Consider the following 24,706-nt stretch of genomic DNA (forward strand, 5'->3'; position numbering starts at 1 on the left):
AGTCCAGCTAAATAAAGAACTAGTTTGTGTTTAGATTGTATACTTATGTCCTTTGCATTCTTCACATTACCTAATTTTCAAATTCTGTGCTCAGCTTCCATTAACGGGTGCAAATAGAGCAAGAAGGAAACATTTTCAGCAATAAAACGTTATCATCTTGAATTTTTCTGAGCTATTGCCAAATCTCATTAGCCTTCAATAGTTCACTTATCAAAGAGCTACTTACAATGGCTGAGTTGGGTGTAAAAGCAGTAGTCAAGTGACTTGCTACGCACACGTGACTACTGCCCTTGACTAGCTGTCACCAATACTCATGTCCATGCCACCTGTCACAATATGGAAATGACATGCCTTCCCCACATGACCCTTGTGTATTGAAGCTGTATTCTCAGCTATTGGAGGCATCTGGGGAGCTGCTAGGAATTTTAGGATGAAGGACCTAACTGGAAGAAGTAGGTCATTGGGATGGGTTCTAGGACCAGGCTTGTCCATTGCTTCTCTCTACCTCTGATCCTTGGCTACCATTAGGTGAGTAACCTTGCCCCTCCCATCTGACGCTCTCCCTCATTACAGGTGAAGAAGAGCAGAGCCAGCTGTCCAAGTACTGAAATTTGTGAACTGTGAGACAAATTAAATCCTTCCTCCTTTTAAACTGATCCTCTCAGGTATTACAACAACAAAAAGTCTGACCAGCAAACTGCTCTTCAGGATCAAATTTACTGACACATCATGGTAGTCACTACTTTCTCATGAGTGGGAATCCTTAAAAAAATCCAGGTGTATTACATATAGACATCTCTCTTGGGCAAAATGTTATAAGAAGACAGAAGAGCCTCAGAATTAGGATTCCAGGTTAATATACCTTAAAAGAGGGAGTCTATCGATACCCTGTCAATGACGATGACTTTGTCCTACATTAGAATTTGATCTCCATTGCTAAACTCAAAGATCTTTTATTATTTCCCAAATCTCATCTTTAAAGGATACTAAGTTTCTGGATTATCATGGCTAAACTTTCTGATGAATTTTCTTCTGCTGAGCAAAGAGAACTGAGGTATCAGTGTAAGGCTCAACTTCAAAATGGGATTGCCACCATAGAAGCATTCTGAGATCCATCTAGAATTAGTTACATCAGAGAAAAGCCCCTAAACTCCTCTTACCTTTTCACCTTGCAAACCAGGTGGGCCCACTAATCCCAAAACACCATGGTCACCCTGTAAATAAAACACAGAGGTTTAATACCAGGAAAGGAAATAGATCCTGATAATCTGGTCTAAGTTCCATCTCATCATTTCTCAGTCCTTCCCAGAATTCTTTCTGATTTTTCCATCAACCTTCTGCCACCCCAAGGCTTCCTAACCTCTTCTAGTACTGAGCATCTGATATGTTTCCACTTACATGCTTTTATTCCTTGTTCTATTCTCTAGGAATGCCTTCCCAATTTCACTAACAGTTTACAGTATCTAAAGGAGTTTCCTTAAACATTTCACAGGGCTGCACTAGATAGTCCCTCTTTTTGGTGGCACTCTGAGATGTGGTGAGACTCTCAGAAAGACTTCAGTTGCACAGAGGAAGGACCACTCCTGCCTCTGCAGGTTCACTGACACCTTTCCCTGAGCAGTGCCCCCAGCTGAGAGAAAACTAAACTCTGTGGATTAGGGCTGTGAGTCTTTCCACCTTGAAGAGGACCTATCCTGAGGAAAAAGGAGCAAGACTTTTTTGTTAGCTTTTCATTTGATCACCCATAACAAATCTGTTGCAGCATAAAGAAGAATCACATTTAATAAAACACAGTTTCTAAGAGGCTAGATTTAAGTTTTTTTTTTTTTTTTGTTTTATCATTCTAGAAGCACACACCCCATCCTCTCCATCCCCACCAGCAGAGTTGGTGATGCAGTGCTCTGGAAATTTAGGTACAGGGATTACAAATTCACGGTGTATCTTGACTACAGAGAGAGTTAAAAGCAACTCTGGGCAGTTTAATGAACTGCTACCCCTAAACATGAAGTTGGGGATGAAGAGGCCCGGGATGATGCTCAGTGGGTAAAGTTCTTGCTGCATGTGCTTGAGCATCTGATTTGCAAGCTCTAGAGCTGAAACTGGGTGCCATAGGTCACCACTGCAGTCCCAGTGCTCTTCTGGCAGGATGGGGGCAGATGTAGGAGAGTCCCTGATAGCTTGTGGCTCAGCTAGCCAGGCTTATGCAGTGGTGAACAGCAAAGAGACCCTGTCTCCAGCACAGTGGAAACCCAACAGTCAAGGTTGTCTGACTTCCACACATACACACACACACACACACACACACACACACACACACACACACACATATATATATATATATATATATATATATGCACACACGGTATATACACACAGACACACACATTGAAAGGAGAGTGCTGGAGACACAGTCCAGTGGCACAGCACTTGTCTGTCATTCTTAAGGCCTTCTCAGCCCTTGCACTGAGAAGGACAAAGGACAGGAAAATGCATCTGTTATTTTTAATTTTGGGTTTCAATTAAAGCTCAATGGCAGAGTGATATGAATTTTACATGCAACTGCATTTCTTCTATACAATATTATCCATGGTTAGCACATCAGCAAGTCAAAAGTGGGAAGACTTCAAGTGGAAACATCAGTTAAGTTTCCACCCCCACACTGAGACACCCTATATTTTGTACAAAAAAAAATCACAGAGAAAGATAAAACCAAGCATTTGATATGAGTGCTTATGTTTAATCTGGAGCCTCTATTTTGAAGTTACCAAACAGAGTTGACCTCTAATTCCAACATTTAATAAGAGAGTGAAGATGCTATATTTAGGTATTTGAGAGATGGCTGTTGCATTTCTCAGATTGCCTAGTATTTTTCCTCCTAATGATGACCAGGTCAATAAACATATTATCTTTCTGGAAATAGACTTGGATTCCCTTTCTGTGTTTTGTAGAGTCTCTAAACTCAGTTTTACAACAGAAAGAAACTACTAAATGTTTAATTTTTTTTGAGGATTTCTGATGAGGCTTTAAGTTTACAAAAGTTTCTGGAAGCCAATTACAAGATCAGATTTCAACCCAGCAATCATTGGAATCGTTTGGGGATTTTTAACTTGTGATTCTATAACAATAAACAAAACCATCTTACAGTTATGTCACAATTATCAAGAGCTTCCCAAATGTCTTCTTATAGACTCCATTAGCAACAAAATGTGTTGGCACTCAGCCTCAGGATCCCAAGGCCAGAGGATCATGAGATCCACAAGCCTAGGTTGCTTAGAGAGATCTCATCTCAAATGAAGAAACCAACAAAACACATTCCTAAAGCCAAGGGGTGAGTGTAGAGAGCTGCAGAAAACCGCACCCAAAAGATGGCGCTGGTTTCCGCCTTCCGCCAGCCCGACGGCGAGCGCTCTCTGTGGTAAACAACTCCAAATATGGTAGAGGTCATGTATCCTCTTAATTCTGCTTGGAGACAACCTATCCTGGCGCGCCACGTAGGGTTAGGTGATTGGTAGATGTAGACTATATCAGGCCCCGTCTCCCTCGGCCTGGGGCCGCCGCCTCCATTATACATTGTACAAAAGCAAAGAGGTTCCCGATTAAACTGTGTTTGAAGAAGATTCCTCGGTGTGGCGTCTTTCTTGCTGGTCAAGGGTGGACGCCGCAAGTGGTGGCCCGTACGGGGAATTCAGAACTTCTCACAGTCGGGGCGGCGCCGGTAAGTTCCCAAGGTAAGTGGAACTGTAAAGTCCGCGGTGAATGCGGAGATAGGTCTCCGGTAAAGGAGCACCAAGGTCCTCAGGAAAGAGGAGATAGGTCTCAGTAAAAGAGTACCAAAGCCCTCGGGGAAGAGGCAGTAAAGTCTCCGGAAAGGAGCAACATTGTTCGCGACAAAAGCGAACCGAAAGTAAAAACCTCGCTTCTGCTTTAATTTGCAGAGTGAGAGTAAGTTAATGGACCCCGCTATTATAGTGGTGATTTGGCTGCTTTTTAACATAGCAGTGTGGGCTTTTGTTTTCTGGTGGTGTTATCCTACTTGCACACCTTCGGAGCGTGCTAATTAAGACAAAAGCACAATGGGATCGTCACAATCACATCCAATTTTTCTGGCTCTTCAAGAGCTACTTCATTCTAACAATTTAAGGTTAACTAAAGCCACATTACAGAGGTTCCTGAGTGAATGCGACACCATTGCACCCTGGTTTGCAGCCTCGGGCAATCTCACTGTGGATAGTTGGGATAAATTAGGGAAAGACCTGGATTTTGCCTGGGAGCAAGGAGCGTTGAAGCCGAGTGTTCGCCCGGTTTGGCGCCTGGTGCGCAGCTGTCTAGAGGACAAAGGGGGAAATAAGAAAGCTATAGCAAATGGACAGGCTGCCCTTGAAATGCTCCAAGAAGAAAGGTCAGAACAGTCAGAAAGTGAGAGAACAAAGGAGAAACAGAAAAGGGATAAGAAGCGAGTCTATCCTTCTCTAGGAAGGTTGAGGAAGGAATTAAAAGAACCAGGAGAGGATTCAGAATCAGAGGAGGATATATGTGAGGATGAGGACATCATGGAGGAAGAGGAGGAAGAGATTATTGAGCTCATGGAAAAACATTCATTAAAAGTATCAGAAAAACAGCGTCCTAAAATGGCGACTGTAAAGCAAGGGCACCGCCCTATCGCTCCTCCCCCCTACTGCTCGAAAGAGGAAGTAGGAGGTCCTGGTTGCTCCACCTTCTGTCCGGAAGTGTGGCGTACGGTTCGCACTGAGTTTCGGGTTACTCGACCACTGGCTTATCCAGTTTTTACAGACGGTAACCAACAGAGATATCATGAACCAATTGACTTTAAAATAGTCAAAGCTCTGGCAGAATCGGTACGCACCTATGGGGTGACGGCAGCTTTTACAATTGCTCAGGTAGAGGCGCTCGGTCGCTACTGTATGACACCCAGTGATTGGACAAATTTGGTAAGAGCTTGCTTATCACCAGGACAATATTTGGATTGGAGAGCTTTTCAAATTGAGTTTGCCAATGATCAAGGTGCGATTAATCGTGCAGCTGGTGATCAATATTGGGATGTGGACATGCTTCTTGGTCAAGGACGTTTTGCACAGCAACAAACAGGATATCCTCCTCAAGTGTATGATCAGATTAATCAAATAGCCATTAGGGCTTGGAGGTCTCTGCCTAACAAAGGTGAGGTCAGTGGAAATCTTACAAAGATATTACAGGGTCCTATGGAACCCTTTTCAGACTTTGTGGCAAGAATGGTAGAAGCTGCAGGAAGAGTGTTTGGGGATCCAGATGCTGCTATGCCTTTGATCAAACAGCTGATTTATGAACAGTGTACAAAAGAGTGCAGAGCTGCAATAACTCCATATAAGGGTAAAGGCCTTGAAGTCTGGATGAAAGTCTGTAGGGAGTTAGGGGGTCCGCTGACTAATGCTGGACTAGCAGCTGCTGTGATGCAATTAACTAAGAAAGGTGGAGGTTCAGGAGCTTGCTTTAAATGCGGCAAGCAAGGGCATTTGAAAAAGCAATGCCCCGAGGGAGGAAACACTAAAGTCAATAACTTTGCTCCGCGCCCTAAGCAACCTGGCTTATGTCCTAGATGTAGAAAAGGAAATCATTGGGCTAAGGATTGTAGATCAGTAAAAGACATCAGTGGACAGCCTCTTGTTCAGGGGTATGGAGGAGCCCGTTCAAAAAACGGACGACGGGGCCCACGACCCCAGGGCCCACAAATATATGGGGCCATGGAGGATCAGAACCAGGAGCAGAGTCCCGAAACCTGGCCCTCTCTTCGTCATCCGAGGGACCGAGGAGAGCCACTACAGGCTCCGCGGGGCTGGACTTACGCTCCACCACCAGACTCGTATTAACTCCCAGAATGGGGGTCCAGCTTGTTGACACCGATTTTAAGGGACCCCTTGAGCCTGGCACAGTAGGTTTGCTTATAGGAAGATCATCTGCAGCATTGAAAGGTTTACGAGTACATCCTGGAGTTATAGATCCTGATTACATGGGTGTAGTAAAGATCATGGTAGAATCTCCTAGAGGGATTACAGCCATTTCTCCTGGAGACAGGATAGCACAGTTACTGCTTTTGCCAAGCTTGCATGACAAGTTTCCAGCACAAGCCAGAGAGAGAGGAGAGGGAAACTTTGGCTCCACTGGATCAAACTTAACTTTCCTAGCTTTAGACCTTGATCAACGTCCAACCCTTGAGTTAATAGTGAATGGTAAGAAAATCTTAGGCTTACTAGATTCTGGAGCTGATAAGAGCATCATAGCCACTAAAGATTGGCCCTCTGGCTGGCCTATACAGGTTTCTTCTCAAAGTTTACAAGGTTTAGGCTATGCTAAGGCTCCTGATATGAGTGCTAGACAATTGCCTTGGAAAGATCAGGAAGGGCATTCAGGGACCATGCAACCTTATGTGTTAGACTTACCAATTTCATTATGGGGAAGAGATTTGTTAAAGGATATGGGTTTTAAACTCACAAATGAATACTCAGAAACATCTCAAGGTATCATGAAACGAATGGGATACGTCCCAGGCCGAGGCCTCGGGAAACATCTGCAGGGTCGTACCAGTCCTATTATTCCACAACCGAGACCAAAGAATCTAGGTCTGGGTTTTTCCTAGGGGCCACTGAGGGAGGTATTCCTATTACCTGGAAAACAGAGGAGCCGGTATGGGTTCCTCAGTGGCCACTTTCCTCTGAAAAACTGGAAGCTGCTAAGACTCTAGTGCGGGAGCAGCTGGATCTGGGGCATATAAAATCCTCTGTATCTCCATGGAATACTCCTATTTTTGTCATTAAGAAAAAATCTGGTAAATGGAGACTGCTTCACGATCTTAGAGCTATTAATCAACAGATGCAAATTATGGGCCCTGTACAACGTGGTCTTCCACTTTTAACTTCTTTACCTGCATCATGGCCTATCATCTCTATAGATATTAAAGATTGCTTCTTTTCCATACCTTTGTGTGCCAAGGATTCAGGGCGTTTTGCGTTTACGCTGCCCTCTTGTAATCATGAACAACCTGATTTAAGGTATGAATGGATAGTGTTGCCACAGGGGATGGCCAATAGTCCTACTATGTGTCAGTTGTTTGTAGCAGAAGCAATTGCTCCTTTGAGAGTGGACTTTCCAAAGATTAGATGTGTTCATTATATGGATGATATTTTATTGGCTGCCAAAGATGATAAAACGCTTAATAAGGCATATACAAAATTGGTAAAATTGCTTGAGATGCATAATTTAGTCATAGCCTCAGAAAAGGTACAAAAGGACACTGTTGTTAACTATCTAGGGGCTAAGATTCTCCCTCATACAATTATTCCACAAAAGATAGAGATTAGAAAAGATAATTTAAAAACTCTTAATGATTTTCAAAAGTTGTTGGGAGATATAAATTGGATAAGATGTTATTTAAAATTACCAAATTATGAGTTGAAGCCATTGTATAATATTCTCAATGGTGATTCAGCATTAGATTCACCTAGGCAGTTAACTGCTGAAGCCAGAGAAGCTTTAAAGAAAGTGGAGACAGAATTACAAAATGCCAGCCTTAAACGGCTAATAGAAAATATGGATATTCTTTTGTGTGTGCTTCCAACATTCTCCCAGCCTACAGCTTTGCTGTGGCAAGATGGTCCGTTACTATGGATTTATTCTAAATCCTCCCCAGGAAAAACTATTGAATACTATCCTGCAGCGGTTGCTGACTTGGCTCAAAATGGGATACAGCAATGTATTCAATATTTTGGGAAACTACCAATTAAGATCATAATCCCTTATACTGCTCAACAAGTTAAGATACTTTGTGGAACTGTGGATGATTGGGCAATTCTTCAATGTGGATTTTCAGGAGAAATAGATAATCATTATCCAAAACACCCTCTAATGTCATTTTTTAAAGAACATCCAGTCATTTTTCCTAAAATGACTGCAGCAGCTCCTATTGCTGGAGCCGCAAATATTTTCACTGATGGATCCAAGACGGGCTGTGGAGCCTACATGATAGAGCATCAGGATCCAGTGCAATTTCAATATCAGCCTGGCTCCCCCCAAATTATTGAATGTAAAATTGTTCTTGAAGTGTTTAGAAATTGCCCGTTCTCCTTTAATCTGATTTCTGATTCGGCATATGTTGTGAATGCTGTTAAGGCCCTGGAGGTTGCAGGACCTATTAAACCTAATAGTACAGTTTGCAAACTCTTACAGGAGTTGCAAAAGTTGATCTGGCATCGCGATCAGAAATTTTTTATACAACATATTAGAGCTCATACCAACTTGCCTGGACCTCTATCAAAAGGCAATGAGATCGTAGATCTCTGTACTAGAGGGGAATATGTATTTTTCGCTTCCTCTATGGAACGAGCACAGCACTTTCACAAACAATTTCATGTATCTGCAAAAACTTTACAGCAAAGGTTTCAGCTATCTCGAGCAGAAGCTAGACAGATAGTATTGAATTGTCAACAGTGTATAACCTTCTTGCACCCCCCTAGCCTGGGGGTCAATCCCAGAGGGTTATTGCCCTTGAAGATCTGGCAAATGGACGTAACTCATTTTTCAGGATTTGGAACTCTTAAATATATCCATGTGTCTGTGGATACCTGTTCAGGCATCATCCATGCCACCCCTATGAGTGGGGAAAAGGCTCGCAATGTCATTGGACATTGCCTTGAGGCGTGGGCTGCCTGGGGAAAACCTCAGCAATTAAAGACTGACAATGGTCCTGCTTATACAGCTCAATCTTTTACCTCCTTCTGTAAACAGATGGAAGTCCAATTAAACCATGGCCTGCCTTATAATCCCCAAGGACAAGGAATAGTTGAAAGAGCCCATCGCACATTGAAAGAATGTTTATTAAAACAAAAAGGGGGAATAGGCCATGGTAGAACACCAAAGGAACAACTATCTTTGGCTCTCTTTACTCTGAATTTTTTAAATTTGGATTCTCAAGGCCTTTCTGCTGCCGATAGGCACCAGACTCGGGCACCTGCTCAGAAGGGCTATGTAAAATGGAAAGATATCCTTACGGGTCTATGGCATGGACCGGACCCGGTATTAGCATGGGCGAGAGGTTCTGTTTGTGTTTTCCCTCAGGATCAGCAAGACCCGGTGTGGATTCCAGAGAGACTAACGAGGAGGTGCAACAAACAAGATGAAGCCTCCGATATTGATCCTGCTGCTGATCTTGACAACACCGTGGCTGATCCAGGCCAGAGAACAAATCCTGTGGGCCATAGCGAAAGCGTGGCCAATTCCTTTGCCTGTTCATAGCACATCTAAAGTTTTGCCTGTTTTCTTTTCTACTAGTTGTGAATTGGGTTTGCCTTGTGTCAATTTAGATCCTGACACTGCCCAGTATTCAGCCACTAATATTTCTCTCAATGGAGCATTATGCTTCTCCCTTATTAATAATTCTAACCCATGCATTTGGTTGAAGAATGGTTCTATTGGCAATTGGCTTGATCCTCTTACTAATAACCAGATCTCGAGTGCTATGCTCACTGAAGCCCTGTCTCAGTTTAGTACAGGCGCTAGTTCTGGCTCTGGCACTGGTACAAATGGAACCAAAGATGTAAATATCACTACATTTCTGATGCTGATGGAGGGGCTCCGACCCTCAAATTCACGCTTTAGTCAAGAGAACTCCACTGCTCGACAAGTCTTGCCTTATTGTGCACCCAATCGAGGCTATCCACCTCATTGGACGCCTTGTCAGAGTCCGGATCACAAACTTAAGCAAATAGCTCCAGGTTTTGAATTTACTCCCCCTCTTGGCAAGTACCAGTATAACCTAACTCAGGGAGGTTCCCAAAGAACAGGCAGTAAAAATACCTGGCCATGGTTTCAATGGGTACTCTCCAACGAGCGTGGAGCATTTACTTCTCTTGAACCTTTTGCAGTTCTCCAGAATCTCTGCATAAGACTTCTTAATGTTTCTGGTACAAGGGATGAGAAGGGACCTTCTCTTAAGAATCTATCAATACATAAAGCTTTGAATAATCTCACTGTTCCAGCTAGCCCAGTATGCTTAAAAGCTCCTTTTTTCTTTCTGCTCTCTAATGCTACTGATGCTACCAAAGAAGTGATCTCGTGCAATTCGACTGATGTCTCCTGCATTGCTAGCCAATGTTGGAATGGTTCTGCTAATACAGCAGTAGTGATGAGGATTCCTATGTATGTTCCTATTCCAGTCAAAGTGGATACAGGAACGTTTCCCATTACGGAAATCATCAGAACCAAACGGGATTTTGGCATAACTGCAGCATTGGTTACTGCCATTACCCTTTCTGCAGCAGCGGCTACGACTGCCGCCGTTGCCATGGCTGCTCAGGTCCAATCAGCTGAGACAGTCAATGATATTGTGGAAAAAACAGCTACAACATTAACTACCTTGAGATCTATTGATGGCCACTTAAAAGCTGGCATTCTAACTGTGAACCAAAGAGTGGACCTGTTGCAGGAACAGGTGGATGATTTAGTAACCTTAACTTCCATAGGATGCATTCATTCCTTTTCTTCTTTGTGTATCACCTCCAGGATGGCCAATAATTTCACGGAGAACAGCAACCTGAGTTGGCAGTTGAGTGCCTACCTTCAGGGAAATTGGAGTCAACAGTTCGAGAACCTGACAGACACCCTGACACAACAGATTATTGCCGTGAATGCTACACGCCTGAGCCTGCCCACTGTTAATACCCTCTTAACTACCCTTAAGCGAGCCTTTAGTTTAGTTAAGGAATGGGCTGGAATAGGGGTTATGTTTTCCATGATGCTGTTAGCCATTTTTGTTTGCTTGTGGTGCCTATGCAGGATCAGGAAGTCGCAAAAATCCCAAGCTGCTATGTTGGTACAGGCCTTTGCTGCTGTGGAAGCAGGACAGTCCCCTCAAGCATGGTTATCCATGCTGACAGACAAATAGATGTCTGTCTCGCCCTTGCTGAGTGAGTGATGCGTATCTGAATCAGTCATGCTCAATGACGGGCACCTACCCTCATGCTGAGCGAATAAGCATACATGTGTTCCCTTCAACCTAAGACATGAGCCTGTGAGGGCGACACAGTGACTCTTTGACGGGTAAGATAGGGACACTGGGGTTGAACCTAAGACAGAGATGACTGAAATCTGACAACAGATAGATACTGCTACTCCTATAATATTAAAACAAAAAGGGGGAACTGTAGAGAGCTGCAGAAAACCGCACCCAAAAGATGGCGCTGGTTTCCGCCTTCCGCCAGCCCGACGGCGAGCGCTCTCTGTGGTAAACAACTCCAAATATGGTAGAGGTCATGTATCCTCTTAATTCTGCTTGGAGACAACCTATCCTGGCGCGCCACGTAGGGTTAGGTGATTGGTAGATGTAGACTATATCAGGCCCCGTCTCCCTCGGCCTGGGGCCGCCGCCTCCATTATACATTGTACAAAAGCAAAGAGGTTCCCGATTAAACTGTGTTTGAAGAAGATTCCTCGGTGTGGCGTCTTTCTTGCTGGTCAAGGGTGGACGCCGCAGGTGAGGAAGGAGATTAACCAAAATGAAGAGTGCACACACACAAAAAAACTATCTTGTAAGCCAATTTAAAAATGGGGAAGAGATTAAAGGAAGATACCCAGCATGGACAGAGAATGCTGCTCTCCTGGAAGGAGTGTTCACTAAATAAAACTGGTGAGACACCTCTGTAGGAGTGGTTGATCAGCAACCACTCCTACAAACTCCTATCAACAAAATGGGCTTTTGTTGACCTTTTGTTCCCCACCACCACCCTGGAGCAGAGGATAAGACACTGTAGCTGAAGACACAACACGCCTTGGCTGCAAGATATGAAAGAAACAAGACATGGTGGGTGGATAAGAGAGATCAGAATGCATTATATACATTATGAAATCATCAGATAGCAAATTTAAGTAATAAAAATTAATTAATAAAGAGCATTGCTAACTCCATAATAACAAAGCAAAACAAAATAAAGTATTCATTTTTACCTATTCTTACTGAAAATCAGCATCAGCCTCCCAATTAGGGGTTTGTTGCTATCTTTAATTTAAATCATTAGATTTTGCCCACAAATTTCAGAGTATCATGATGGCATGAAAGGCATCCTGGATTAGAAGTTAGAAAGCTTAGTTCTATCACTAACTCTGCCAGTTCCTACCTTTGAGTAACTGACCTACCTGCTCTGGTCTTTACAACTAGATGATATGGCATGAAAACTGCCTCTCGGTACCTAGCTAGCCTTTTATACCAGGTAGAGCAGTGGTTCTCAACCTGTGAGTCACAACCCCTTTGGGGTCAAATGGCCCTTTCCCAGGGGTTTTATAAGACCATCAGAAAACACAGATGCTTACATTACAATTTATAACAGAGGCAAAATTACAGTTGTCAAGAGCAACAAAAATAATTTTATAGTTGGGAGTCACCACAGCATGAAGAAATGTGTTAAAGGGTTGTAGTGTTAGGAAGGCTGAGAACCACTGATGTAAGGAATCTAGAACATTCCTAAAACACATGACTTTGTATTTAGGTGTTACATGTTCATATATATCAACAGTAAAACCTTTGAGGTTAAGAACAAGTCCTGGGTCAGATATGGTGATCTAGCACTTGGGGAACAGAGGTTGGGGTCAACGTTATTTTTAGATACACAGGGCGTGTGAGGCCACCCTGATTTACATGAGCCCCTGTCTCAAAGGAGCAACACAAACAAACAAAAAAACCACATTCTGCTCCAACATTTTCACCCATTAACCCTGTCTGACACAACGTCAGTCTAAAGCAGACACTTGATAACGTTAATGGGAAGCAATGAAGCTCACAGAATGTAATTCACTTAATTTTTCAAATATTTCTTTGTTAAAATTCAACAGCTTTAGCTGGGCGTCGGTGGTACATGCCTTTAATTCCAGCACTCAGGAGACAGAGGCAGGTGGATCTCTGTGAGTTCGAGGCCAGCCTGGTCTCCAAGAGAGTGCCAGGATAGGCTCCAAAGCTACACAGAGAAACCCTGTCTCAAAAAACCGAAAAAAAAATTCAACAGCTTTCTGCTATCTTCTTTGGCCATATATATATATATATATATATATATATTATATATATATATATGTATATAGAGAGAAAAGTAATATTTGTGTGTGTGTCTGTGTGTGTGTGTGTACATACACACACACACACACAAACACACACACACACACACAGACACACACACACACACACAGACACACACACACACACACACACACACACACGTGAATATGCTTGAGTGTCCTCATTCACATATACACAGACGGAGGCCAGAGATAATGTTGGGTTCCCCCCCCCCATAACTGTTTGCTTTACATTTTGAGCAGAGTCCCTATCTAAACCTGGAACTTGGCGTGAGTCCTAAGATTGCCTTTCTTGCCTCCCAGCACTGAAGTCACAGACCCCAGCACTGTCCACCATATTAGATTTTAAAATATGGTTGCTAGGGATCCAAATTCAGGCACTTTACATGTTATGCCATCTTCCCAGACCCCTAGAAACTTTATTTGTAAATATCAAGAATAAATAAAACATTCTTATTTCATTGAAAAATAATTACCTTTTCTCCAGGAGCAGCTTGGCCTGGCGACAACCCAGGATCTCCTTTGGCACCCTGGATACAAGAGTTAAGAGACACTGCATGAAGCATGAGTTACACGGTGTGTGCCACTGTGTTCAGTCATCTGTGTCCACAGGTGCTACTGGGTTCAGAACATGTGTTCATGTGTTCATCCACACACAGTGTATGTTGTTAAATAACATTATTTTGTATTCATGAATTCACAACAGCTGTGGTGTTCACCACAAGACCAAGACCAGCCCTTCAGCATTTCATCATGAACGGAGCAGGAGCCCTTCTTGAGGAACTGGTGGCAGTTAATGGCTTTCTTGATTTCTTTAGTGATGCAGCCATTCATAAGTTCCTCAGGCACCAGTCAACAGCTCCCCCTCCCCGCCCTGTGGTTCATATGCGCAAGGACTTTAATGAACCTCAGTGGGTCACCAGCAAAGAGAAGACGTGAAGGCAGAGGGTGACTGTCAGTGGGGAAGGGAAGAGGACGACAGAGGACACTTCAACCCAAAAATGACTAGTGTGAAAATGTTAACGAATTAAAAAAATAAACTTTGAGCTAGACATGTGTTGTTTTCTTTCTAGTGTGTTTTTAGTTTTATTTGTAAAGGTTGAGATCTCTAATAACATCCTAAGTAGAAATGAAGTTTCAAAAAATAAACCATGAATAACATTACTATTAAAACTATTCTCTTTACACAAATAGTGACGTGTACACTAACTTTGCTACTTTTGAGACACAATGAATTTTGTTGTTATTAGTTTAATATTATCTATAATTAATTATTTATATTAATTTTATTACTTAATATTACTTAACATAATACTTAATACTTAATGCTCAATAATATAAATACTTAATATAATTAATAATACTATTATTTCACTATTAATAGTTACACACACTAAGTGACATTGTATATATATAGGGGCAATAAAATCTAGATAGGTTGTTAGTTTGCTTTTTATTGCTGTGATAAAATACTGACCAAAAACAACTAAGGAAAAAAAAGTTTATTTGGCTTACATTTCCCAATCCCAGCCTATCATTGATGGAAGCCAAGGCAGGAATTCAAGCAGGGCAGGTGCCTGGAGGCAGGAACTAAAGCAGAGGCCAGGGAAGGGCACTGCTCACTGGCTTGCTCCTCATGGCTCACTTGGCTTTCTTTTTTCTCCTACCCAGGACAACCTGTCCAGACAATCTTATTAAAGAACCAAGACCTAGGATTGTCAGAGACTTTCTATGTTCCAAGTCTAGCCCAAAAAGCAGAAAACATTCTTTTAAGATGTCAGGAAAATGACGTGATGCTCAACAGGAATTTCTCACCTTTGGACCTGGCAACCCAGGTAACCCAGGATTTCCATGTGGTCCCGGAATGCCCTGCAAATAGTGAAAGTGTCTCATCAGTCTAAGAACAGATATAAATAACAGGGCTTCTTTTGACATTCATATAACTATTACATAATATAGCCTAATTAAGATAAATGCTAAAAGTAAACTATACTTTCTAAGTTATTCCTTCTGCTACCTTTGCTATTCTTGTCTTGGAATGAATAGCTGTTATCCAGACAACAGAACAGAACAGTCTATCTTTTATATCAAAGTTGTCTCAAGGTGTGGCATTATCCACCATTTCTGTCCAGACCACAGAGTTGACTTCTCCATCTAAGCTGTGAAGAGTCAGAAGCCCACCAATGTATGTCTGTTTGGTTTCTGTACTCTTCAACCTGTGCACCCCTTCATACAGCCAAGGTTTGCATATGGTATATGACTTCCTTAAATTCTCACTTCATTAACTTCCCCGCATCTATCCAAATACTTCCTCAAATCTCAGTTTGGTTCTAGCCTCCTTTTAATCCTTGGATTCGTCATCATGAGGTAATTTTTCTCCTGACAGCTTCTGCTGAGACTAGTGCATGGTATGCTGCCTGCAGGCATTGGATGCTGTTCCAGTCTGTTATGCAAATATTGTGCTATTGTTTCAACTGCATCACGACTTGTCCTATTTAGTTCAGGATTAAAATGTTTTTTGAAGGGACTCTTTATCATACTAGTCTAGTATTCCATATAGTATTCCACCAGCCACTTGAATGTTTGCCAATTTGATTGCCCTTTGTTGATAAATTATTATCATCTGAATTTAAAACTTGATTCTATTCCCTGAGAGCCTAGTTTGTGCCTTGAACTATGATCATATTTGGCAATTCTCATTACTAATGTATACAACATCTTGCAAGAAAGCTATTCTTACTCACAAATGAGAAAAATTAAGCTCACACAACCAGTGAGCACAGAAACTGAGACATTCTCCTGAGGGCGGTCAGGTCTGCAGGAGCCTGATAGGTTTTGTACTCCTGCCACTGTGTTCTCTAGGCAGGCATACACCTTAACATATAATATCAATTCAGCAATCACTTGTCTCCTCAGGAAAAATTGTTCCGGGGAACTCAACAATGTTGACACTGAAAATACATCTAGTAAAAATAAAACTAGGGAGAAACCATTACAGTCCAGGACATTGATAACCTTAAGAAAGAAGAGGAGGTGGGAAGATCTATGGAAATAATGAATTGTTGCTGTAGATGGCAAGGTAATGAGTTCACCCCTATTTCATGAAACTCAGCAGTGCAATATGAGCCAACACTATCTATGGCTTTACGAAAAACATATCAATTAAAGTTTGGGATTTTTCAAAGAGGGGTGACTTGTTGACTGTGACCAAGTAGGACTAAATTTAGGGAGAGAGAATTTGCAAAGATGCAACTTTCAAGTTAGAGAGTTGATTAAAGAGGATGAAATTCGGATTGCAGCTAGTCCCAAGAAGCAGACTGTTCTCTCCTTAGGGGGTAGCAGGTTGGACAAATAAAAGGGGGATGAACATTAGAGAAGGGAACCCATGTGTCTTTAGTGTAGTTTGAGATTCAAAATCTGAAGGAAATCCTGTGGGAAAAAATAACAGCCTTGGAGTAAAGAGGGAATGGAATCAGTGCCAAGAAAAGGAAAGCAGTTTCCAAAGTCTCCTCACAGAAGGTAGAAGGATGAACATGACTGACTGACATGCTGGGGGACACAAACTAGACAATGGTCAGAGGGGGTGTGGGACGGCCAAATAGACCATCAGCTCCAGAGTTCAGAAAAATGCTAAAGAGCAGCCAAAGCACACTGGGCATGTACCTTAGCCTCCAAATGCACAATTGTTTGATGTGAATATAGAGAGTGTAAAGTAATATTTTACAGTGACTTGGCTTTATATTCTTAGCGTGATAAAAGTAAGGGTGCAAAGAAAGTGGGTTATATTAAGCCATTTGCATCTGTCTTGGAAGACTTCAGCAAAATCTACATTTATTTCTCTAGGCTTGAAAGAAAGTAATTCTAACAGAGCAACAGAGCACTAAAGTTTTTGTAGGACCCGTGTAACGTGAGAAACTACTGCTGATCATAGGCAGTTTTTTCCTTTGTGATTTTTTTTCTAGTCAATGACTCCAGCATTTCCCACTCTACAATCCAGGAACACAATATTTTAAAGGCGGTCTGATCCCTTCATTTCCCAAACATACCTTACCTTAGAACATTGGCATTACTTTGTAACTAAGAATGAAGGAACCAACCAAACAGTCACAACTCTCAAGTTGATCCTATTTCCTGGACATTTTCACAGAGAGCTCTTTGGCTGTCTACACTCACACAAACCAGGCTGCACTGGAGGAGCTGAGTGTGAAGACACATGTTTCCAGAGGATGCACACCCTGCCCAGCACTAGGAAAAAACAAAACACGCTAGAACGTTACACTTGTGTCTGAGAGCATGACTTGAAGTCCATCTACTCACCCGAGGGCCTCTCTTGCCTGATGGACCTGGGATACCGACAGGACCAGGGGGACCCTTAGGAAGCAAACATCAAGGCATTAGGCAGGAAAAATAGGAAGCATGTCTTTCTCACAAATATTTATCCTACTCCACAATAACTGTTTTTCCCATTCCTGGTTCCCGGCTGACAATGGTTTTGAAGCAGCATTAATCTCTCACCCACATCAGCACGGATGAGGGGAAGTTCTACCACTTGTCCTCTTTAAGCTGGCCAGAAATGGCAGCAGGAAGCCCAGGGCTTATGGTTCCAGCCATGCTATCTGGTTTTTACAGAGACCATAACTAGTAGTTTTGTGGGCGATTTTTACCTACATTTATTTTTATTGCAGAAGGAGAAATCCAACTTAAGGCTGACGCTCAAGTGCAGTTTTTTTTTTTTTTAAACACACTTCAAAAGAGCATCTTAACCTTGAAAAACGAAACACTAAACATTTTGTGTTCTTGTAAAAGAATTATACCAAGGATTTTCATGATGTGTTAAACTGTTACACTGAGGTAGTTCTTATAAACCATAATAAATCTGTCTTATACCAAATGTGACATACCAGGAGCTCACAAAAAACTAAATGACTTATAAAGGAAAAATGGAGGGGCTAGAAAGATGGCTCAGTGGTTAAGAGCACTGGCTGCTCTTGCAGAGACCCGGATTCAGTTCCTAGTATCCATATGGTGGCTCACAGCTTTCTATAACTCCAGTTCCAGGAGATCCAATGCCCGAGTCTGGCTTCTGCAAGCACCAGGCATTGATGAAATGTAGTTACATAAATGAAGGCAAAACAGTTATACACAGAAAATAAAAATAAATCTTAAATTAAAAGGATGAAAAGATAACCATCAGTATGGGAAAATATTTACAAAACATTCCTCAGACAAGTTAGTAACAGAATATATTAGAGCTTTGAAAAACCTCACAGCAAAACAATCTCTTGACATGGACAAATCATCTACAAGAACATTTCTTGATTAAGATATACAAGTGTCTAACAAGCATGTGGAAAATGTTCAGTTTCCCTAGTTAAATGCAATTAAAACCACAATGAGATATCATCTTCCCTCAGTTATTCTTCCAAAAAGCAAAAAAAGAAAAAAAAATACAGTAAGGATGAAGAAAATCTCATAAACTCTGGTTGGTGGAAATGTAGATGAGTAATGCAATTACAGGAATCAGTGTGGACGTTCCACTAAACCTAAAAATAGATCTACCTCACTATATATATATATATATATATATATATATATATATATATATATTTCCAAAAGAAATGAAGTTGACATGGGAGAAACCCACTCCTCCATCTTTAGCATGGCTCTATAAGCAACTGCCAAGTGAGGGTACAACCAGGAGACGACTAGGTAAGAATACCCAGCGCAGGCTAGGGCAGCATAACTTGTGTGGAATGGGAAGTCACAGAAAAGTACCATATAATCTCCCTCACACATAGAAGCTAAAATTGCAAATATATCAGCCAAAGAAGGGAGTGGAGTGATTTCTAGAGGCCAGAAGGAGGAGGGGGTGTGGAGGGAGGCTACACTCAAAAGTGCTGTTACGGGGGACTGGTGTTTCAGGTCTTCCAGTGCAGTGGGTGACCACGATAACTCATACTTCATGAAGAACTAGAAGACTGAATCTGAAGGCTCCACACAAAAACATGATATGGAGATAAAAGTACTTAATATCTTGGTTTTATGTGTTATTAGATTATCACAGTATGTAAGCATGTTAATTTGTTATATGCCTATAAATTATAGATTAAAAAATACTCTATAGATGAACTGTATAGTAATGAAGACACAAAAATGCTATCACCCGAAAGTGGGAAACTGGCCAGGCCACGGGGCTTCCACAGAAACGTCAGGAAGTGAAGCAGCCTCTTTGAGTTCCTAGGAATCTGCCACCATTCATTCTCCCCCTAGCACTCTGTAATCTACCTTCAGTCTCCCACACTGAAGTTTTGGAGTTGGACTCTCCACGCTCAGCTGTGGCCGTCTCATCAGATGAAAGGAGGTACCCCCCCCCACACACACACTTCCACCCAGTTCTCACTCTGACTCCTCTGTAGCTCTTGGAATTGCCAATCAATTTCTTTCCCCCAAATAATCTTTCCCCCTTGGGTTTTGCAATAAGAATAATATTTTTCTCTGCAATCATTTTAACTACTCTGCTTTCTTCTTTAACCTGCTTTGGTCACAGCTCTTTCTTTGAAAATACTACACAGACTTGTCATTTTCAACTGGAATGTTGACAAGGAAGACTCTCAGATTTGTACCCCAGCCTTGACTTTGCTTCTTCCACTCTTTCAACTGAATGACTTATTGCCTTCCTTCTTATCCGCCATCTTCTTAACGGGATGTTAAATGGACAGATTGTTATCATTATTTTCAGTATTGCTACTGCTATTCTCTCTGTCTGTAACCTTAAAATATGACAACAATCTCTATTCTCTCTCTCTTTTTTTTTAACTTAGACTCTAGATCCAATTAAAGCCCAAGCTCTGTTATGTGTCTTCCTTCAGAACAGATATTGTATATCTTCCTTCAGAATCCTGCCTTCCCATTATTACTTCTGCCAACCCAAATAATGCCCAAATGATACAACACCAACATGGAACCAGGAACTTCCCACCTATTTTGGTACTAAGGCCAGACTTTTGTTAGTTAGAGTTTTTGCTTGGAAACCTACAAAAGTCCTGAGAATAATATGAAGTTCTGTCAGTTTGACAGTTAAGATTCTCCATGATGTGACGCTACCTTGCTTGGGTTTTTGTCCATCATTATTCAGCCTAACACAAAAAGAGTTTGGCCTTAGAGACAGAAAATATGTATTCAAATCCTGGCTATATCATTTTCATGCCATGTTATTATTGGCAAGACAATAAACTCCTTCCGTTTTTGGTTTCTTTCACTGAAACATGAGGACAATTGTAATAATGTTACAAAGCTCTTTCAAGAGAATGCACACGAAGTGTTAGTCAGAGCATCACTTGCAGCAGTGAGTGACAGTCACCTCTCTGTCTTCCCCATGGTAGGGAGGGAAATCTGCCTTTCTCATCCACAAAATATTTGGCCCTCAAGGCCCAGTCCCACATAAGTCTGTCATAAGAACCTAACAGTGACCTACGTGGGATTGTTTCTAGAGATCAGCTCCAAAATGTTTTTATATCCCCACACATTTAGTCTATGAGATTATGGCTTTCAGCCACATATGATCTATTCCATTGTTTTTAATTGTGTATATGTGCACATAAGTGTGTGTGTGTGTGTGTGTGTGTGTATGTGTGTGTGTGTGTGTGTGTACACACTTACAAGTACGAGTTACACACATACTTAATTTTTCTTATTGGAATGTAGACGCCTTCAGAATAAAGGAGCTGTGCTTCTTCAAGCTCTGCAGAGACTAAGGAAGTGTCTGCTGAGCATCTTATTGCTTTACAAATCCAGATGGGATAACGACTTGGGGGTTTACAGAACACATTAGCAGATCAAGGCTCAGCCCATTACACTGACTTTCTGAGGAAAGTAGGTGGCCACCTATAGTTCCTTATAAGTAGTTAGAAGGTGTTAATTCTATACATCAGTGCACCTACTGGATTTATTGTAACCCCCAACAGTTTGCTGTAGGAAGAGTTGTTAAGAATACAACTGCCTCAAGCAATAACCAAAGGAAACACCAGCCAGGAACATGGCATCATCTTCTCTCAGTCTACGGTTTCTAGAACTCAATCGATAATTCCAGTTTTATTTTCATAAATCAAAGAAGTGTCTTGATGGCATTAGAGAGAAGACTCAGCAGGCAATAGGACTTGATGTTCTTACAGAAGACCTGGGTTTGAGTCTCAGCACCCACATGGTGGTTCACAACAGTCTGTAACTCCAGGAGACTGAATGCCCTCTTCTCTCCTCCACGGCCACCAGACACACATGTGTTACAGAGACCCATGCAGCCAAAACATCCACACACATAAGACAATAAAAGTACTAATAAAAAGCAGTGCCTTAGGAGTGTTTAGTATCCTTACAATTTTGAAATAAAATTCTAAAGACATGCAGGCAAATTACTTAAGATATACAAATATCAAAGGCAAAAGTAAGCAGTTACAACACTAATTGCAAGTGAGGTTTTTAAGTGATTTTAGAAAATTTCAAATGTTGATCTCTAATTGTACCTGCTTAATGGAAGAAATTCAGAAGTGAGAAGTTCAGACCAATGTTTCACAACTTATTTGTGTATTAGTGGATTTTCTTGGGGTTCTCCATTGATCAACCTCCCCGATGTAGGTTGATTGGGTAAGTAGAGCTTATATTAACCCATCTGTAAGTTGGCTACCTCATTAAAGAAATAATGAAGTATATTATTTATCATGGAAATGAAAATATTTCACTGAGAATGATAATATCACTCTTTGCTTTGTTTCTAGCATTTATCTATAAAATAATATTTATCTAAAAACAATACACTTTGACAATCCATTTGATGCTATTTTGATAAAGGCATACTTAATTGGTATATTTACTATTTTCACAAGATAACTTTTATATATCTTTTTTACATAACTAGGCATTGAGCCTGCTTTTGTTTTTCATAAAGAATATAATTTGCAGTTCAATTCCTGGTTGGATTTCAACTGAATTAGAAAACCATATAGTTTCTCCACCTCTTTACCAAGAATTAGATAACTTTTTCAGTCTACCAATTAAAAAGAGTATAATTTGAGACAAGATTGCACACTGATTTGTTATAATAAGCATGGCGTCACCCATTGTGGCAGGATACATTTCTTAGATAGCTCTAGTCTGTCCTACAGTGTATGGTTCAGACATTCTCCGATATACATAGTAAGTTAAGGCATTAAGACAGAGCTTAAAAAATGAAATCCAACTTACGGGAGGTCCAGTGTCCCCTTTTGGCCCTCTCATATACTCCATGTCAAGCATTGCTCTATAATCCTCATAATAATAATAATCATAAGGCATGGCTTCATAGCTATTTTCGATGGGGTAAGTAGCATCAGGGTAAAATTCACCTTCCTTCCTTAGTTCAAGGTGGTTATCCACAGAGGGCCTATACAAGGTGTTGTTTAAATTCTGCTCCATTTCCATGAGTTCATTGGTGTGCAGATTTGCTGTGATGGCTTTCTTGAGATTAGTCATGGCCTCCTGATTTGTATGTGCAACGTTAGGTGCTGCTTGCTTAGGCACAGGCAGACCTGCTGCTTCCTTATTGTGTTGGGTGAAGTTGTCTGATCCAGCTGTACGTATTCTTGCCTCCCTTGGGTGATGATGAGACACTGACAGGTTTAAATGCATCTCTTCCTCAGTGGTAAATTCTTTAGGTTCAATTCTGTAGTTTTCGAGAGTCACGGCTGAGACATTTCCTGAGTGGAAAGACATTACCTGGGGCCTTGAAATCTGGTGCTCTTGGCTTTTATGTACTGTGTCAGAATTGTTATTTCTGATATTTGGAATGTTTTGGCCATCAGAGAATGTCTTCCGTGGCAATTCTGCTTCACTAAATCCTTTGGGCACTGGGGTGTGATCTGTGAATGTCTTTTTTGGTAATTCTGTTTCACCAAATCTTTTGGGAAAGGGGGTTTGTTCTATGAATGCCTTCCGTGGCAATTCTGCTTCACCAAATCCTTTGGGCAAAGGGGTGTGCTCAGGGTGTCTGGTTGGCATTACTGCTGTATGAGGAAGGCTTGTTTCAGCTTGGGATGTGTCTGCTTGGGGACACTGCTGTTTCATGGATCTGCAATAGTCTGCAGATGCTTCTGTGGAAGGAATGATATCCAGCTGACACACGATTCCTTCAAAGTGGACAGAGTTATTATTCATACTTCCCAAGGTGAACACACTATGCGAGTCAAAGGTCTGAACTTCTGAAGTAGTCTCCCCACTAAAATATCTCTTTCCACATTCAACAAACATGGAGACAACTCGGTCTCTAAGAGTGATGGCAAGTGAGTGCCATCGCTCATCATGGGCGCTGTAGTTAAAAACTACGGATTGCTTTCCTCCAACGTGCACTACTAGTTTCTTAGGTAGCAACTGTACTCCTAATTGCAGTCTGTTTTTATTTCGAATGCTGAAGAGAAATGCATTGTTCACTTTATGTGATTGCAACCCAATCAATACTGTCAGTGGTTGTCTTAAACTAACTGGTAAAATGTTCGCTAGAGGTGCCTCAATATAGGCATTATTTTTTAAAATGACACCAAATTCTGTTAAATGGACCCTCTGAGGTAATGGTGTGGATGACGATGGCACAGCAGTCGCTGATGAGGTGTGTCTTACATCTTTGCCTCCAATGCCTAGTTGATGAAGAATATCTATGCCTAGAAGTGAAAAGAGAGGAAGGTAGAAAGGCTCTTACTTACATATTCATACAAATGTTTGAGTATAAAAAACGTTTTCTATAAGCACTATAATCATGCTCTATCAACAAGTAATTTCTAGGTAGCAAACGCTAGTGAGGGAGGTATTGCCAGCAAGTGCGCACGCACCCTGGCCACACACACATCACTGTTTTATGAGAACTCTTGCCCCTCTGCTATAAACACAGAGTCACAGCTTCCAAAATGCTATTCATGTCCTGAACTTACCACTTAACATTTAATGATGACTATGTTTGGACAAAACTGAGACCCTGTTGACAAGAGTAGCTTGTAACTCACAATTTTTTTTTATAAATTAGGTTCACACCATTACTTAAATTCTAATTTTTCAAAATCCTGGGGATGTAATTAAAGCTTCCTGTGACTAATACTTTAATTACATATTGCACTTAAAGCTCCTTGGTTACCCAAATCCTTTAGTGAGGCATAAAAAGGGGATTTCAGTTTCTTTTGTTTTGAGTGTTGCTCTATTTCTGTCCTTTCATGCTTCTCTCTCTTTCATATTTCCAGTCCCCTTCAGTGATTTTTACCCAATCTGCACACTCTTTTTCAGTATTTATTATGTAATGTATAGTTTCTATAATCTGGTTTTAATATAATTGTGGATTTTAAAAATCTATAGTTGATTATACTATCACCAGTAGTGATCTACTTATCTCTCACTCAACTATTAAGTCCTGAAAGATGGTTTCTGTCTAAATCATTCTTATGCTTTTACTATTTCCTTGCAGAGTTCTCGAATTTCTGAATGAATCAGCTGGTCCCACCAGAATTCAATCAGATTTCATATTTGCTTTGGAATCATATAGCTTTTCATGCAATTCATTAAATAATGAATGAATCATTTCTTAAAA

The 24,706-nt window shown here is 41.2% G+C and overlaps 1 protein-coding gene across 1 annotated transcript in view; it reads right to left on the reverse strand.

Annotated features, from left to right (window-relative positions):
* LOC103158657 (collagen alpha-1(XXIV) chain-like) overlaps positions 1 to 24,069 on the reverse strand; it is a 272,066-nt gene extending 247,997 nt beyond the window's left edge. The window contains exons 1-7 of the mRNA XM_035450688.1: positions 24,060 to 24,069; positions 23,068 to 23,792; positions 22,345 to 23,007; positions 17,425 to 17,478; positions 14,923 to 14,976; positions 13,584 to 13,637; positions 1,161 to 1,214 (exon numbers count right to left, since the gene is read on the reverse strand). Coding sequence (XP_035306579.1) covers positions 1,161 to 1,214; positions 13,584 to 13,637; positions 14,923 to 14,976; positions 17,425 to 17,478; positions 22,345 to 23,007; positions 23,068 to 23,792; positions 24,060 to 24,069 — 1,614 coding nt within the window. The remainder of the gene's footprint in view (positions 1 to 1,160; positions 1,215 to 13,583; positions 13,638 to 14,922; positions 14,977 to 17,424; positions 17,479 to 22,344; positions 23,008 to 23,067; positions 23,793 to 24,059) is intronic.
* Positions 24,070 to 24,706: the final 637 nt, after the last annotated feature.

Source organism: Cricetulus griseus, assembly GCF_003668045.3.
Source record: "Cricetulus griseus strain 17A/GY chromosome 1 unlocalized genomic scaffold, alternate assembly CriGri-PICRH-1.0 chr1_0, whole genome shotgun sequence".
Classification (NCBI taxonomy): domain Eukaryota; kingdom Metazoa; phylum Chordata; class Mammalia; order Rodentia; family Cricetidae; genus Cricetulus; species Cricetulus griseus.